The 17,944-nt window shown below is 36.8% G+C and overlaps 1 protein-coding gene across 8 annotated transcripts in view; it reads left to right on the top strand.

The window, feature by feature from the left end:
* FGF12 (fibroblast growth factor 12) overlaps window positions 1–17,944 on the top strand; it is a 584,819-nt gene that overhangs the window by 518,101 nt on the left and 48,774 nt on the right. For 3 of the 8 annotated variants that reach the window (XM_078350516.1, XM_078350515.1, XM_078350514.1), the window contains one exon: window positions 9,554–9,655. The exons of the other annotated variants lie outside the window; for them this stretch is intronic. In XM_078350516.1, the coding sequence (XP_078206642.1) occupies window positions 9,554–9,655 (102 nt within the window). The remainder of the gene's footprint in view (window positions 1–9,553; window positions 9,656–17,944) is intronic. 8 annotated transcript variants of the gene reach the window in all.

The following is a 17,944-nucleotide window of genomic DNA, read 5'->3' as shown; positions in this document are numbered from 1 at the left end:
CATTTAAAAATGACCATGCACACATGTATACCTATGTAACAAACCACGTTCTGCACATGTACCCCAGAACTTAAGGTATAATTTAAAAATAAATAAATAATAAAAAATAAATAAAAACTACCATGCAGCAGATCTTTTACTTTCTTTAAAATTTATTGTTAAAATAACAGTATCTTACAATATTTTTATATTTACAAAAAATTAACAGTCGGGCGCAGCGGCTCACGCCTGTAATCCCAGCATTTTGGGAGGCTGAGGTGGGTGGATCGTCTGAGGTTAGGAGTTTGTGACCAACCTGGCTAACATGGTGAAACCCATCTCTAAGACCTAAGACTTAGTCCTGCTCCTTCTAAGCTGGGTGATCAGTGGAAAAATAATATTTACTCTGAAAATGGCTGTGCAAATGAAATGAGATGCATATTTGTCAATGAGAAAATAATATGATATGAGTGTTTATCAATTTAAAGAGTTTAATTCATGTCTGGAATAGTCTTATCGGATTTAGAGTTTCAAAGTAGTAAATTCCCCCTTAAAAGGGCAATTTGTATTCTGATTTATCCAGAGCTCCCCACTGACTACAAAATCAGCTTCAAAAAAAAGAGTAGGAGACACTTTCAGATAACCAGGATATCTAAAATACAAAAAATTACTAAAAATACAAAAAATTAGCTGGGCATGGTAACGGGCACTTGTAATCCCAGCTACTCGGGAGGCTGAGGCAGGAGAATAGCTTGAACCTGGGAGGCGGAGGTTGCAGTGAGCCAAGATTGCACCACTACACTCCAGCCTGGGCAGCAAGAGTGAAACTCCATGTCCAAAAATATGTATGTATACAGTGGTGTCGCACAGCAAACTGCCATTGATTTTCGTGTCCAGAGTTGACCTTCTCCTCTAATATGCTCGGTCCAGTGTGTTCTCCTTCGTCGTTAATGGCCTCTCTACCCTTTCAGTTGCTTAAAAACAAGCCACAAGTCTCAAAAGCATTCCTGATTCCACTCTTTTTTTATAGCTCACATATAATATTTGAACATGATCATGGCTCTGTTTTTTTCAAATATATGCATAATCTGACCCTTTCTCCCCTTGTCCACAATTTCCTCTCAAATCCAAGCTTTCAGTCTTTCTCCTCTGAAGTACTGTCATATCCTCCTGATTGGTCAGAATCCACCATTGCACCCTTCAAATCCAAATCCAAATTAGGATTTCGAGCCTAATCCAAACAACAGGAAGGGTATCCTTTCAAGATATGAGCGATTGTGTCATACCTCTGCTTTCAACCTTGCAATCTCTCCTGTTTTCACAAAAAGGCAAATCTTTACAGTGGCTTTACAGGATCTAACCCCTCAATACATCTCTGGCTTCTCTCCTGTTGTTCTCTTTGCCTCCAGCCGCCTTGGCCTCATCACTGGTCTTTGGTCTCATCTACCTTGATGAATTTCTGAACCTCTTAAAATTGCCAGATTCTTTCTACACTCACAACACCTTGGGACCCCCATTTATATTCTAATAGAACTTATTTCCTCCAATATAATATGTATTACATTATTGTCTCCCTCTTCTACTCTCTGTTAGAATATATGCTTCGTGATGGTAAAGACTTTTATCTCTATTCGTTGCCATATTCGATATGTAGACATTTAATTCTATGATAAATACCAGGGTCAAGCAGAAGTACTGCAATTGTCATTTATGTTCAAGTTCATAAAATCCTAGGTGACGATGTCCCTTTCTTTCATTTCTTTTCTGTGCACTGTATGTTGGCTTTCCTAGAAGTTTACTAATATAGTCCTACCCTTCTTAGAACTCCAGCCAAAGCCCCATATATTACCAGGTCTTTCCATCTTTGTGGGGACATGAACTACTCCTTTGTGTGAGCTCCAAGAATTGCCTGGCTTTTTTCTTTTTTACTGTTTTTTTTCTTTTTCTTTTTTTTTCTCCGATAGCCTTGGGTAGTTTCATGTCACATCTGTGCAGGTCACTATTCATCTAAATAATTTTCTTCATTTTCTGTGATACACTGAACTCCAAATTCTAGCCATCTTGGCTCTCTTGGCTCCCTGAACTCCAGTTTCTGGTTCCTCAACTCAGTGAATCTCCTTGGCTGTTTGTGTTCTTTCTTTCTGTGCTGCTGTCTAGACATTTCCTTCTGGGGCAATGCTCACCGTGTTTGTTTGTTTTTTCTCAAAGATCACTGTTGTACACTGCATGTTTTCCAACATCTGAAAATCACTGTTTCATATGTCGTATAATTTTAGATTGTTTAAAGTGGGAAATTAAATCTAGTCATTGTTAACTGCAGCATGGCAAAAACAAGCCCAGTGGACAACTATGAAAGCTGTTTTTTTTTCTTTAAACTAAGGAACATGTAAGTGAGTCAGGTAATGAATGGCTTACAACATGTGACTAATGTTCATGTGTAGAACCTGCAAGTTATCAATAGGAAACCAACACATTTTAAGTCACGAAGGTTTGGTTTCTGGCTGCACCAATTACAGTTGTTTGACCTTAGGCAGGTCACTCGGCCCTAATTTCATCATCTGTTTGTATGGGAAATGGAAATCCTTCTGCTTTATTACAGATTACTTCAAAGATTAAATTCAGCCATGGATATAAAAAATTCTATCTAAAATTCTGTACTGATATGAAGGGACATTCTTATTTGCAGCATCATTATTTGTGAAGCTAAAAAATTTCAGAATGATGAAACATTTCTCCTTAATTCATCTTGGGTGTGTTTATCCTGATAACTTACATAGACAAGAATACATTGTCTTTTGATATAACCTGTGTCAGGTAAGATTAATCTACACTTTAAACAAAGTAAAAGTGGTTTAAGCAGAGAGAAACTTATTTCTATTACACAAAAGAGATCTGAAGGTCTGCAATCTATAACTAGCACAGGATTCCCAGAGGACACTCGGAACCCAGGTTTCTATTTTTGCTTTTTTTCATCCTCATTGATTGTTTTCATCACCTCTTGATTCAAGATGGCTGCTGGAATTCTAGCCATTACATCCACATTCCATGATGATGATGATGATGATAATGGTGGCAACAGCTGGAAGAAGTAGGGGAGAAGAAAATGTTTTCTTCCAAGTCAAAGCAGCTCATTTAAATCAGCTTTTCTGAAAGTCCCATAATATGCATTCATTTATATCATATTAGCCTTAGTCAGATGACTCCATATAGCTACAAATAAGAATGGTAAATGTCTAATTTATTAAGTAATGTAGCTGAGTATAAAAAGATGTGTTTTATTATCAAACCCATTAGAAAAGAAGAATGAATAATGAAAGACTATTTTCAGTTTCTGCCACTTTTTTTTTCTTAACAAGGAATTCTCTGAACTAGTTCAGCTAAAGGTGCTATAAGGAACACTGATACTACCCTTTGTGCAGTGAGACACTCATAGGTAGTAGCTAAATTAGATACCTGTCACATGGCAGCTGAGAAGTATTTGGCTCTAACTGAAATTTGTCTATTTTGAAAAAGTAAATTGACTACAAAGAAGTTGTTCCCAGTAAAGATAGTTCAAAGAATGCTCTGAATGCATTCCTCAAAGAGGGTTCCCAAGAGTGTTTATTGTTTGTTTTAAATTTGAGATTATTCTACGTTTATTTGTATTCTGGAAATGACTGTTGATATTAACAATGTATTTTTGTGAAGTATGCATTCACAGGAAAATTCAATATAATGAGATTGAAATAGTTTTTCTCTTATAACTTGGTATATATATAACATCCAAATTAAAACGTGTTTTTTAATCAATGTAGCAAAGGACATAGTTCATCTGATGACAAATTGCAGACAGAAGCACTTAAGGTAAACCTATGCATGAGATTCAGGCTTAAAGACAATAGAAGTTCTCATTCAGAGACTCAACAGCTATATTTCTATTAACCTGACTACTCAGATTGTCACACTTATTCCCAGCAGTGTGTTGAGCTATTGTGACTGAAATTTGTGAAATACACTCTATGGCATATCATAAGAGACATTCTCCTTTTTCTAGTTTCTGTAAATCACATCAAAGTGCTTTTATAAATCAAATTTCTTTTTTCACTGTAAAGCAATAACTTCAAACATTTTATTTTCATCCATGAAGATGTTTTAATAAGAATACTTGAAAGTACATCTTTGAGATTTTCTTGACTTTCTCCGCCTCTATCAAGTAGCTAATGAGCTGTAAAGGGACGGCTAAATGCACTAAGAAACTTGCCATTTAAAGGAACTCTGGGATCCTAAAATGAATCCCTTTGTGAAGAAAAAAAAAAAAATGTTTCTGCAGTGGGAAATAATTACCCTGTAATTTTTCTGGCCCTAAGTAGGATTTTCCTCTGCTGAGCGTTGTGAGTGTGGTTTACACTGAATGTCCTGCAGGCACCTCCACGTCAGTGTGTCTGAAATGGTGGCAGGGAGCCCAGGTAGGAGCTGGGCTGTAAGCCTTGACACGAGGTTCTCTCAACTAACTCATCAGCCACTCTGATGCCAAGGAAATATTTCCTGAAAAACAAATCCACTCATTTCACTGCTCTGCTGAAAACCTCTGCTGGATCCCTGTTGTAGATCTTCATCCTCTGCTGGGTCAATGCCAAGCCCTTTAGCAATGTATTGATAGCCCTTCACATTTTGGCCCTGACCACTCTTCCAGCAACACTTCCTGGTATTCCCCCTACATGCCATATGCTCTAGCCACACTTCACTTCTCCCCTCTCTCCAAATACACTGAACATTTCATACTTCTCTGCATTTGCCTTTGGCTATGCCTGGATTGCTCTATGTCCCACATCTTTTGTACCTGAAGAATCCCTCCATCTGCAAGCCTTAGCTCAAATATCACTGCCCCAGCTTTCAAAGTAAAGTCAGTCATCTGCCTCTTTATTGCCATGGCAATCTGCTCATATCTGAGATAACTCATTACATTTTATTGTGATTATCTTTATCTGTCTCTATAACTAGCCTTTAAGTTTAGGAGGCATGGCATAATCATCTTTTTATGTTGAAGGCTGATATAATTTGGATGTTTACTAAATCCCAGAAACTATATGCTCTATAAATAATATATCATTAAGGACTCTCAATAAAATTAGGAAGTATTATTTTCATTTCACTGATGAATGGATGGATATTCAAAGATGCTCAGGAGCTTTCTCAGGTCTAGACTGTCAATAAAGTCTACAGCTTTGAATTAAACCCATGTCTGATGCCAAATCTAGTTGTTGTTGTTTTTTTTTGTAATATCTTTCCTCCTCAGGACTTAGCACCATGACTGATGTCTATTGAAATACATGAAAAAATGTGTGAAATTGAGTTCTGCCTAACTCTAAAGTTTATGTTCACATCCAGAGAATAAGATTTCCCACTACTGAGGTCAGTGTGAAGGAAGCATCGGGGAAGCTTCCAAGGAGCCCTCCAGGAGGGTTGAGAGCCAGAGCAGTGCTTTAGAGTTGGATACAGCCACGCTTTTAATAAAATGTTAAATTGTTACTTCGTTTTGCTCACTGTTTGTTTCAATGGCAACAAAGCGACTTCTGAAGAAATAAAACTTATAGGTAGGGTCCCCATCATTTACCCTACCTTGTTGAAAATATATATTTTTTTCTTTTTTGAAAAAGTGCCCAAAAATAGGAGTGGGTCTTTTTCAAAATGTGTGATATGGTTTGGAAATTCTCATTTACTAATGTAGATTGAGTGATGTTAAACTGGACTAAAAACCAAAACCAAAGAAGTGCATTCATATATCTTATGCAATTGAGCAGTCTCACCCTGGTGAATGTAAATATGAACATACTGTGCTTTGTTTTGTTCTTCCTGTCACTACTGTTAACTGTACTTTGTCAAATTCCGCTTTCTTGCTTAACAGTGTACTAAGTAGATTCTACTATTCTCTAGCCACTTGGTCCAATTTAGCATAAAACTTTAATATCATATCTGATTTCAGGCTACTGATCTTCCCTTTCCGGGGACTAGAGCTATGATTCTTAGTTGGATGGAGTGCAAAAGAAGAGGGTTCTCTAAGGTTCCTTTTTCTGTTGCTACTTCTGGGCCTAGAGCCTTCAGTTTTTCAGGGAAAGGGAAAAGGATGGAAAGGCAGAGATCTCCTTATAGGCACATGAAGACAGTGGAATGATGTCTATGGCATTGCTCTGGATTGGTCTGGTTCTGTCTACTGCTGAAGTTTCAGGTGATGTAATTGTCTCCATATTAGCAATATGCATGGTTTTCTTGGAGTCATCTTCAACTTCCTGGGACCCTCTGTTGGTGAGGAGCCTCTTAGAGAGGAAGCTGTGTCTCTGATTACCCCATTAATGGTGCATAATAGTAACACCTCCTCTATGTAGAGCACCCCATTCTTTGAACTGCACCTTCAATAAGCAGAGCCATGAGGAATCTAGAGGTCTTTTTCTGTGTCCTTCTGGGGATGTAGAAACTAGAATGGGGTAGCCACCATCCTCATCTGCTTCCGTGCTTACCACACCATTTCAAGGCCTCCTCCACGATCCCATGATCAATTATAGCAGGCAGCCTGATTTCCAAATCTCTTCATCATGAGAAGTAGGCACCATTTTCTATGTTCTCAAAGGCCTAAAACTTCAGGTGGCACAAGTCGCATTTTTACAAGAACTTCTTAATCACTCCCCACTCTAGCTGCTCTAACAGGACTACTATTTATTGAGCATCTAGTCCAAGGATAAGATGTTAGTCTCTTCCTGCTGAGCCCTTCAGTTTTATGCATGATATTCTTGAAACTTTCTTCATTTAGCTTCAGGGAGGAGAGATATTCTCCCTTCCCATAACTAGCCCACAAGGAGGGAAGGGAATTGATGGTTCTCAGAAACACTGCATCTCTCAAAAGACCTAGGTCTCAGAAAACTCTGTCATTTTTCATCCTTTTCTTATGTTAACTTGGGGGTAAGATATGATATGGTAGTTGGCAGTAATTCTTTAATCTCTTAGTAAGTACTATATGAGTATATGGCTCTAATTCTAGGAAGCTTATTTGGAATGTGGTGTGCTTAAGATTGAATATTTTAATCTTGGATTTAGCTACAATTCTGGGACCACACAAAAATCTACTTAGAGACTATTACACGTACAGATTTTCTAAATTAGATTAATCATTTTTTAATGGCTGTCATAATTTATCCTCCCAAAAGATAATAAAGGATACTTCTGCCACTGCACATGCTTAGGGAACATTTATATTAGGAGGTCTGAGCAGTTCAAGCTCTGGAGAGAAGAAAGTCAATAGTGACCAAGTCTAATGAGGAGAAATGCAGAAATAATGAAGCAAAGTTGTGGGTACTTCTTCTAATGAGTGATGGGCAGTCCCAGTGCAAATTATTATTATTATTTTTTAATTTGAGATGAAGTCTCACTCTGTTGCCCAGGCTGGAGTGCAATGGTGTAATCTTAGCTCACTGCAACATCTGCCTCCTGGGTTCAAGAGATTCTCCTGCCTCAGCCTCCCAAGTAGCTGGGACTATAGGCACATGCTACTATGCCCAGCTAATTTTTCTATTTTTGGTAGAGATGGGGTCTCACTGTGTTGGCCAGACTAGTCTCAAAATCCTGACCTCAAGTGATTTGCCCACATTGGTCTCCCAAAGTTCTGGGATTACAGGCATGAACAACTATGCCTGGCTCACAATGCAAATCTAAAGGTGAAATCCTGTTATTATGGGACCTGAATAAAAGGCAGCAATGTGACTTCACAAGTTATTAAAATATAGCATATTTATCTGCCTGGATTGTGGCACTTGCTCCAGGAAAAATGCTGACTAAAATACATAGTGGCACTCTCTAATACAGTAGACACTCAACACATGTGGCTATTTAAAATTTAGCTCCTCAGTCATAATAATCACATTTTGAATGCTCAGGAGTCACATGTGGTATGTATCTACTGTATTAGTATAGAAGTGTACCATTTCCATTATTAGAGAAAGTTCTGCTGTACAGCTTTGCATATTGAGACTCTTGTTTGCTCTGTGATAAAGACAATGTAATTTTCTTTCGTCTTTGTACTCAGCTATGCCTTGTGCAGGGCTAAAATATATGGACTAGATGGACTCCTTTTCAAGGTTGTTTTTTCAATTCAGCTTTTGGGTGACCTTCATCGAATGTCTAGACAAACTGAAAAGTGGAATTTCCCATCTCTCATTGGTTGGATCAAATCATACAACCATAATTAGTAAATTTGACAGATTTGCTTTCTTTTAACTGTTTGATGAATTATTTAAATCAGTTGACTAAAATCATTACTTCTTTTTGGCCATATGAACCACTGGCCTTTATTTATAAAAAGTGCAGTTATTCAGGGAGGCCCCTGACATGTCTAAAATTGAAATCATAGTAAAGAAAGCAATTCTTCTGCCTTAGACTCCCAAAGTGCTAGAATTACAGGCATGCGTCACCATGGGCATCACTGGGCATGGTGATGCATGCCTGTAATTCTAGCACTTTGGGAGTCTAAGGCAGGAGGACTGCTTGAGGTCAGAAGTTGAGACCAGCTTCAGCAACATAGTAAAAACCCTGTTTCTACAAAAGAAAATTTAAAATTTTAGCTGGGCATAATGGCACACATCTATAGTCTCAACTACTTGGAAGGCTGAGATGGGAGGATTAATTGAGCCCAGGAAGTCCAGGCTGCAGTGAGCCATGATTGTGCCATTGCACTCCATCCTGGGTGTCAGAGTGAAACCCTGTTTTTAAAAATAAAAATAAGAATGTAAGCTGACTCATTTATCAGAAACACCTAACCTACTTCAAATGCAACATGTATCCAAGTGCTTAGACATATAGATGTGATATTTACAGAAGGGTTTATCATAGCCTTCCAAATCCTGCTTGTGTTTATACTTTTCAATAATGGTATATACAAATGAATGAAAATAAAGTTTTACCACCCTAGTCAATTTCACGTAATTCTCATTACTTTTAACTAGAGAAGATCTTGTTTAGAAGTATCATTAAGCTAGATCAAGGTAAAAAACAGATTATAAGGCAATATATATGAAAGCTACAACTTACAAGGAAAGAAAATACCAAATTAGTTCTATCTGTCCTCTAGCCTACAGAAGAACATTATTTTAACCTAGTGTGAATGTACACACACACACACACACACACACACACACACACACACACATACATTTAATGCTTTTAAGTATACCGTTTTAAAAAAAATCTAAACCCTTTGACTACTCTTTTCCCCCTAATATTATATATAGACTGACATTTTCGAAAACAAAAATAGCTGAGCCAATGAAATACTTTAGCATTGTATTTTTACCATCAAGCACTATTTAGAAGGCTATATTTCTCACTTTTCTTCATTGATGGAGCAAGCCCTAGAAATATAGAAAATAAAGAGAAAATAATCACAAGTTTTAACCTTATTTTTTTCAGTCTTTATCAGCTTCACATAGAGAGCAGATCACCATGTTACAGTACTTTTTAAGTTGCAAAGCCTTGTCATATACATTATAATTTGTATTCCTCTAAGCAAGTAAAGTAATAATTGGTGGTATGCTCAACTTTCTGGTGATAGGACCCACGGTTCAGAGAGCCTGCTGCTCCAAATTCACATGGGGAGAATAATAGAGTTCCCATCACTACATTCCAACAATGTGGCCTTTCTGCTACTATTCAGGTAGGAGACAAAATTAAATATTTTATTGATTTTTTTCCTTTCAGTTAAAGAAACTGTTGTCAAAAACAAAAACAAAACCTTCCAGAATAGCATTTGCTTCAGTGTTGTATGAAAACAGAAAGTGCTTATTTCAATAAAAAACAGTGTTTTTGCCTATGTTAATTAGAACAGGCACATAGCAAATCTGTGTCTGACACCAAACACAAATGGAGACAAAATTCTTGGGCAGTTATCTGTGGCTTTGCTTATTTGGATATTTGCTATTATGTAGACAAAGCACTCATGACCTTCCAAAGCCTGACATCAAAACTCTATTTAGATCTTTCTTCTAATGCTTTCATTAGAGCTACCGGGCCAACTTCTGTTCTTGGGAACTGTGCCACTTCCTCAATCTGTTTCTTTAGCTGTTTTTTTCAGCTTGCATTCCCTCTGCATTGGAACTTTCTGTTGGATGTCTTACCTTTTTTTCAAGATCCCATCTCAAATGCCACCTCCACTTTAAATATTTATGTATAGAAATAATCTTTGGTGTATTTACTTTTGTCATCTAAATGAGATAAATGCAAATTGGATGCATAAATTATTCAAAGTCAATTAGGTAATTCACATTGAAGCAACATCACTATGTAAGACATTATTAGGAATAAAGCCTTTAAAAGAACGTATTGTTAATAACTGTTAGTTGATTTGTTCTTGGTAAATAGAAGAACATTGTTCTCCAGAGGTTTATGTGTATATTTCATATCTGAAAATCAATGTGCGCAAACATGGGACCGTTATTAGCAAAGTCATTAATTACAGTCCTGCTTGCTCGTCTGTTGTGAGGAATATTCATTCGTTTGCTTTCTCTGACTGACAGGCAGTAATGACTTCAATAAGCTAATGAGACATTTAGTTAAATAAATATGATTTTACATTAATAAAAGCGTAAACATGATTTTAATGAGTTCCTATGCTAATAGTCTCCGTAGTCATGGGCTGATGGTGGTGGTATACATAGAGGGATGAATATAAGATTGGGTTCCTGTTCAAGCTTTGCAGGTTACTAGATAGGTGGCCTGATTGAAGCTATATCAACTCTGTAAACCGTAGTCTCTGTGCTTACTGGATGGAGATGTGGTGAGGATAATGTCAAATCACATGCATTGACATTGCATTTTGTAAAACAGCAAGTGTTAATTAAATGCATAAAAATGAATTTTAAAGACATGTAGAATAGGTGTCCACTCACACCTGCTTAATAAAGCTTTGCCCATGCCTGCCCCTTTCTGAATATTTTCATTTCAGTTGTGTTCCACTTCCATTCACCCATGCATATAATGAAATCTATTGTCCATCCATTATGTGTCAAAATTTGACTTTAGAAAACAGGGCAATGCTGAAGACATCAGTCAAGAAAGCAATGGAAATTACACATTGAGAACATAAAGTACAGCTTAGCACCTTGACTCCTGTGTATACATCATCTCATTCCCTCAGGATCCAGTGTTAACCAGCTAACTCAGTAAGCAGATATATACCAGTGGCCCCCATAGATGACTTTTCACAACTAGCAGAGGGATTATCTGGAGACATCTGAAGCTGTGCCCCCTTTGTGAAAACTTTGTGTGCTTTTATTAGCTTTTTCACCTGGCTGTCAAAACAGGATATTTTTACCATCCCTTAAAATACTGACGTAGCCTACTCACTCATTTTTTTTTTTTAAACACAAAAGCCTGTTTCTTCTGGTTCTAATGGGAACCTATTACTAATCTTCTGACAAATAATATAAAATACACAACCACTTTGGGACATCCATAAACTAAAGGTGCATCCTTGCTAGAGACAACTAAATCTATGGTAAAAGGTCAAAATAGAATCTTGTTGTCCCCATTCCCTCTCCCATTTTAATGACCATGAGAGAGGGCAAGCATGTCTTGTCCAGGATCATGTGGCAAAATACTACTGATAGAGTTTGGTCTACCTCACCAAGCATCCAGTGACACTGCAGTCTACGCTTTGAGGCTTTGATAATCGCTGGCATGTGAAGACGCTTCAGTAATTAGTGTACACGTAGAAGGGAAACAAGGTGGGAGTATATTTGGCTTCCTATGTCAAAGTTTCTTAATTAGTGTATTACATGTTATCTCTTGGATCTAGTGTTTTTCTGGTTTAATCTTGAGAGAAGGAAAAACAGCACATAGCGAGTGTTTTTATTCCTGTTTTATTGGCATTCTCATTTTCATTTTGATTTTAATATCTTCATGTTCCCAAACATGAGTAATTTCTATTTTTGTTGTTTTGTTTTGAGACAGAGTCTCCCTCTGTCACCCAGGCTGGAGTGCGGTGGCATAATCTCAGCTCACTGCAACCTCCACCTACTGGGTTCAAGCAATTCTCCTGCCTTAGCCTCCCGAGTATCTGGGACTACAGGCGCATGCCGCCCTGCCCAGCCAATTTTTCTGTATGTGTGCATTTTAGTAGAGATGGGGTTTCACCATGTTGCCCAGGCTGGTCACAAACTCCTGAGCTCAGGCAATCCACCCATATCAACCTCCGAAAGTACTGGGATTACAGGCGTGAGCCACTATACCAGGCCTTTCTATTGCTTTTTTGATTGACCTCTTTAGCATTGTTCTGTTTCCATAAGTCAGGGAGAAATACCTTTCATCTCAAAGAAATTGACTTGATAATCCCTGAGCAAGTACATGTATATGATTGGCCTTTGATATATGAATCATTCTGGTCATGAACCTAGAAAATACCCTGTATTCCATCTGAATTGTGATGGTTTTATTCTTGAACTGGCATAAGAGTAGTGTATGATACAACCACTTTCATCTTTACTGTTTTCAGAGTGGGAGGAGGAGGGGGCAGGTAGATCTCATAAACAGACTATCTTTTTATTTTTTGCCTTTTCAGATTGGCAAGGAATGTTGTTTATTGCATCTTTTAATACCCACTTACAAGATTTAGCTTTTCTCAGATGGCCAAATAATTTTTCTTTATTCCTAAACTTCATGCACTGGCTCTCAAAGCAAACAAGGCTTAGGTAAGCTTTCTGTATTTCTTGGCCTGCTTGTGAAATAAGGCCACATATACATTTGGCCTCCATTTGTTAGCTGTCTTCATTAAGCTACTTGGTATTTGCAGACAGTGCTGTTTCTTTGTCCTACTCACCTCCTTCCCTCTCAAGAAAGTGAGCACTCTCAGATACAGAGGACATCGGATCTGAACTGGTATGATGTATGTCTTACATGAAATGCTATCCATGAGTGAAATGTTAGGGAGGTTTAGATAAAGATTGAGCAGGAGCACTACTCAATACACTTACTACTCAGTTTTCCTGTTCAGTCTTGTTAGTATTCTGTTTTAGGCTCATAGGCTCTTAGACATAGAACAGATCTTAGAGATTATCTCATCCCTTTTCTCCCCTTGGCCCATTTTACAAATAAGTGAGGCCAAGAGAGATGAAGTGACATATCAGCATGTGCCACTGTAGTTAGTATTGTTACTGACTTCGGCTCCTTCTCATTTGTTTACACATCTTCCACCTGTCTTCCTTGAAACTGTGCTGGGAAGAGCTAAATTAGCTTACTACTAAAGATTATTCGGATAATCTTTTTTTATTCTGATTAACCTAAACAACGTGTGTGTAAAATTTTCCAGAATGAAAAGGTTATATAAGTTTGGTCTTATATATATATATATAAGAGATGGTCTGTTAATGAACTCCTGCCCAGTAATGAAGAAACTACCTTAAGACCCGGTAAGAGATGTATCTCTGGAAGTATCCAAAGAGAAGCTGAGTAAACAACATGAAATTTCCCTTTGACGGTGGACACTAGCATGTTGACCTTGTTTACCTTTTCGTTATAATAAATAGGACTTCTCAAAACATTCCTTAGTTGCTTACATATTTCTAACCAGTTGGGTCATGATATTGGTAATTGTAAGTTTCTGGAATTTGGAGAAGATCAGATTGGTAAGCATTTTTGTACTCCCCAAATCCTAATTTTCACTGAATCTTTTTTTCTGATATCCTCAGCATTCTATTTTAGACTCATAGACACTTATACCTAGAGAACAGATATAGGAATTATCTTGGCCACATCTTTCTCTCACTCCTTTTTCATGGCTGATGTAAGTGACGTCATGAAAGGTAATGTTTTAGCGTTTACAAATTTATTGTTCATTATTTTACGGATTTTAGTTTTTTTTTTCAGTTGCTCAGTGGTTTTCGTTTTTCAGTCTAATGTGCAGATACTTGTTTACTCAGGTTAAAGATTAGAAAACAGATATTAACTAAAGTAATGAAAAAAATATTGTCAGTTTTAAAGGCCATTAATTCCCTAATACCATCAGTGAACATTTGCTTCTAATTTCCAAGTGCCTGAAAACATTTTGGTCATGAAAAGTTAAACATTCTCTCCTGATCCTCTTTATGTGATTCATTTGCTTATCATATATTTTTTTAAACCAGAATATAAAATACTTAGCTCTCTACCTTTAGAATGGCTTGATTGTTCTGTATTCTCTGGGGTCTTTTATTCAAAATTTGTACAAAACTATAAAGTTGAGAGATTTGTTGACAGCAAATTTGTTGATATTGTGACAGAGAAGGTGAAAAAAAAGTTAGCTTTGTAAGTTGGCACTTGGGACCCTCAGAGGACTTTGTAAAGACCGTCACTATTCTTCCTTCTATGAACACCTTTATTCTGTTACCTCACTGGTGAGTTCAGGCACTACAGGGGCCCCTTGAACAGCATGGAAATGTGAAAGCGACACATTTCCCATCACTGTTTCAAATGCAGTGACTTACAGGGTCCTTATGATCTTTATGGTACTTACTCCAGATCATTTTATAAAAGCTAGACAAGAAAGGAAGTATAACAATTTTCAAATGTCATTACCTTCAAAATTAAATTTCATATAATGCAGACTTTGTTTAATCCCCCATATAAAAACCTCACACTGAATATTAAACATCTTTAAAAATTAGTACAGAAGGACACATGGTAAATATTTAAAACTGATTGTCTGATCATAAATTAGTTCAACCATTGTGGAAGACAGTGTCGCAATTCCTCAAGGATCTAGAAATAGAAATACCATTTCACCCAGCAATCCCATTACTGGGTATATAACCAAAGGATTATAAATCATTCTATTATTAAAACACAGGCACATGTATGTTTATTGTGGCACACTGTTCACAATAGCAAAGACTTGGAACCAACCCAAATGCCCATCAATGATAGAGTGGATAAAGAAAATGTGGCACATATACACCATGGAATACAATGCAGCCATAAAAAAGGATGACTTCATGTCCTTTTCAGGGACATGGATGAAACTGGAAACCATCATTCTCAGCAAACTAACGCAATAACAGAAAACCAAACACTGTATGTTTTCAGTCATAAGTGGGTGTTGAACAGTGAGAACACACAGACACAGGGAGGGGAACATCACACACCAGGGGCTAGGGGGTGGGGAGCTAGGGGAGGAATAACAGGAGGTTGGGGGATTGGGGAGGGATAGCATTAAGAAAAATACCTAATGTAGATGACAGGGCAATGAATGCAACAAACCACCACCATGGCACGTGTATACCTATGTAACAAACCTGCACGATCTGCACATGTACCCCAGAACTTAAGGTATAATAAAAAGAAAAAGAAGTTCATAGTAACTGTCTATTGAATTTTATATAGGCACTGAGAATAATACAGAATTTAAAACAAAAATTACTAAAAACACATTTTTCTTCATACTAGGATTTCCTAGAAAGACTTATAGAAAATTACATATGTACTGTCAAAGCAGAGATTGTGGTTGGCCAAATCTAAGCAATCAACAGGAACGGTAATCCATTATTACTTTTAGATAATCAAGTCTATGGGAAATTTCTGAGTGGGCTGTTACCTTTCCTTAGATTTCTGGTAATTGCACATCTTATCTAACAAAAACAGAAACCTCAAGCATCTCATAACTGATCTCATTCTTCAAGGGTCTAGTAAGTAGATACTGGTTTTCTGTCCACTGTCATATTAAGTTATTTTCTCTACTGCTTAGTTGATTTCTTGCTAAAAATAATACTTGCCTTTGCAAATATGGTCTCTGCAAAATGAATCTGTAATTTTACCCTGTATCTTCGTATGTTCAAGACTGTCAAATTGTCACACACAAAAACTAAATAGATTTAAACGGTGGGATAGAATAGTATAAAATGCTGTCAAGTCTGCCTTGATGGTTCACATTTAGAGTTATTTTTGAAGGAAAACTAGACATGTATGCCCTAGAATGTTTTAGTTATTAATTTTATCTGCATTTTACATTATTAACAGCCAAACATGTGGCTAAACAGCGTTATGGGATAGATGAAAATTTTTCGTCTCTCAGGCAATTAAAAAGCTCTACTGCCCCATCAAATATTCTTGTATAATAAGCTCTAAGTATTGGCTAAAAAAGGAAAAGTGGCATTTCACCTCTCTAAGTAATATTTGGAATGGCCTTTTGTGTCTTTTAAAACTGATGGACTCTCTTTTCATTCATACATTGAGGAACACTTAGACTGCTCCCATTGTTTGGTTATTGTGAATAGCGCTGCAGTAAACATGAGAGTGCAGATATCTTTGAAATCATGGATGAAACTAGAGGTTATTACATTAAGTGAAATAAGCTAGACACAGAAAAACAAATACCGCATGACCTCACTCTTGTAGAATGTATAAAATCTAACCTCATAGAACTAGAATATAGAATAATAGTTCCCAAAGGCTGGGTGGTCGGGGGAAGGAGGGAATGGAGAGATGTTGCCCAAAGGATATGTAATACAGTTCGAATGGAGGAGTAAGTTCAAGAGATCTATTGTATGGTTCGGTGACTGTAGTTAATGAAGATATATTGTACTCTTGAAAAATGCAAAGTGAATGATAAGTGGTCTTACCACAAAAATGTTAACTAGGTGATAACAATACATTTGTTACTTAGGTATATTTCATCATTTCACTGTGTGTGTGTGTGTGTGTATTTATATAGTGTGAAATATGTGTGTGTATATATAGTTATACATTGCTTACAATGGTGATACACGCTGGGAAATTTGTCATCATTGCAGGTTCACTGTTGTGTGAGTACTGTAGAGTCTTACAGAAACTTAGATGGAATGGCTTACTCTACACCTACACTATGTGGTACCATCTATTGCTGCTAGGCTACAAACCTGTACATTTGTTGAATAATGTAAGCAATTGTAACATGATGGTAAGTGTTTGTTTATCTAAACATATAAAAGGTACAGTAAAAACTATAGTGTTACAATCTTACTGGACCACCACTTGCACATGTGGTCTGTTCTTTTTTTGAGGTGCATGACTGTACTTCAAAACATCATGTTGTACATGATAAATACATATAATTGTATCTGTCATTATAAATATTTGTAACAAAAATTGATGGACTCTGACTTTTCTCTTTGACCATTTAAATGATAACTACTTTAGTTTAAATGAAACCCTTATGAAAAATAATTTTGTTTTGTTCCCACTTCAAAACGATGGTTCAAGATGCCTTTCTTGAAAGAGGTAAGCAATTGGTGGGCCCTACTGTTTATTTATGGGACTTCCAACCTGTGTCCTAGTTCTGACTCCAAGACAACCACAACGGGAGACAGAATACTTGGTAGGGATGCTTTTCTCCATTAAACTGTAAACGACGTGGGGACAAAGTCCGTCAGAATCCTTCTTTTACTGCAGTCATTTGCACGATATCTCATCCAAAGCAGGTATCTTGTAAATCCTTGCAAGGCGAATTAATTAAACCTTAAAATTTAATATTGGTTGCACTGTATTTTAAATTTTTATTGGTGAGAAATCTGACAAATGTTATATAAACGATCAAGTTTCTTACTAAAAAACATGCACTTAAAAAGTCTCACATTACAGTTAGGGAGAGTGAATAAAGACACCACAATGTTTCAAATATAGTGTTGGTTTTTAGACTGTTAAAAAAGATACATTTCTATGAGTATACCCTCAGGAAAAATGGATGCACTCTGAATACATCAATATGATGGTTATGGATAGAAAGAAAAATTCTACCAGATATACACTATTTTATTTTTAGGTTGTTAAACATCTAAATGTATGAAAATAAGCCCATGTGGAAATACCCTGATGTTTAGCGCTGTGAATGAAAATTTCATCCCGAGTAATATGAATGCATAGCTCTATGGTATTATCAGTGTCAATTAGACTCTAAGCTACACTTTCATTTTATAAGTGGAGAAATGAGAATCTCTGGAAT

Source organism: Callithrix jacchus, chromosome 15 (genome assembly GCF_049354715.1).
Source record: "Callithrix jacchus isolate 240 chromosome 15, calJac240_pri, whole genome shotgun sequence".
Lineage (NCBI taxonomy): Eukaryota > Metazoa > Chordata > Mammalia > Primates > Cebidae > Callithrix > Callithrix jacchus.
The sequence above is the reverse complement of the archived record's forward strand: the minus strand, read 5'-3'. Positions and strand labels throughout refer to the sequence as shown.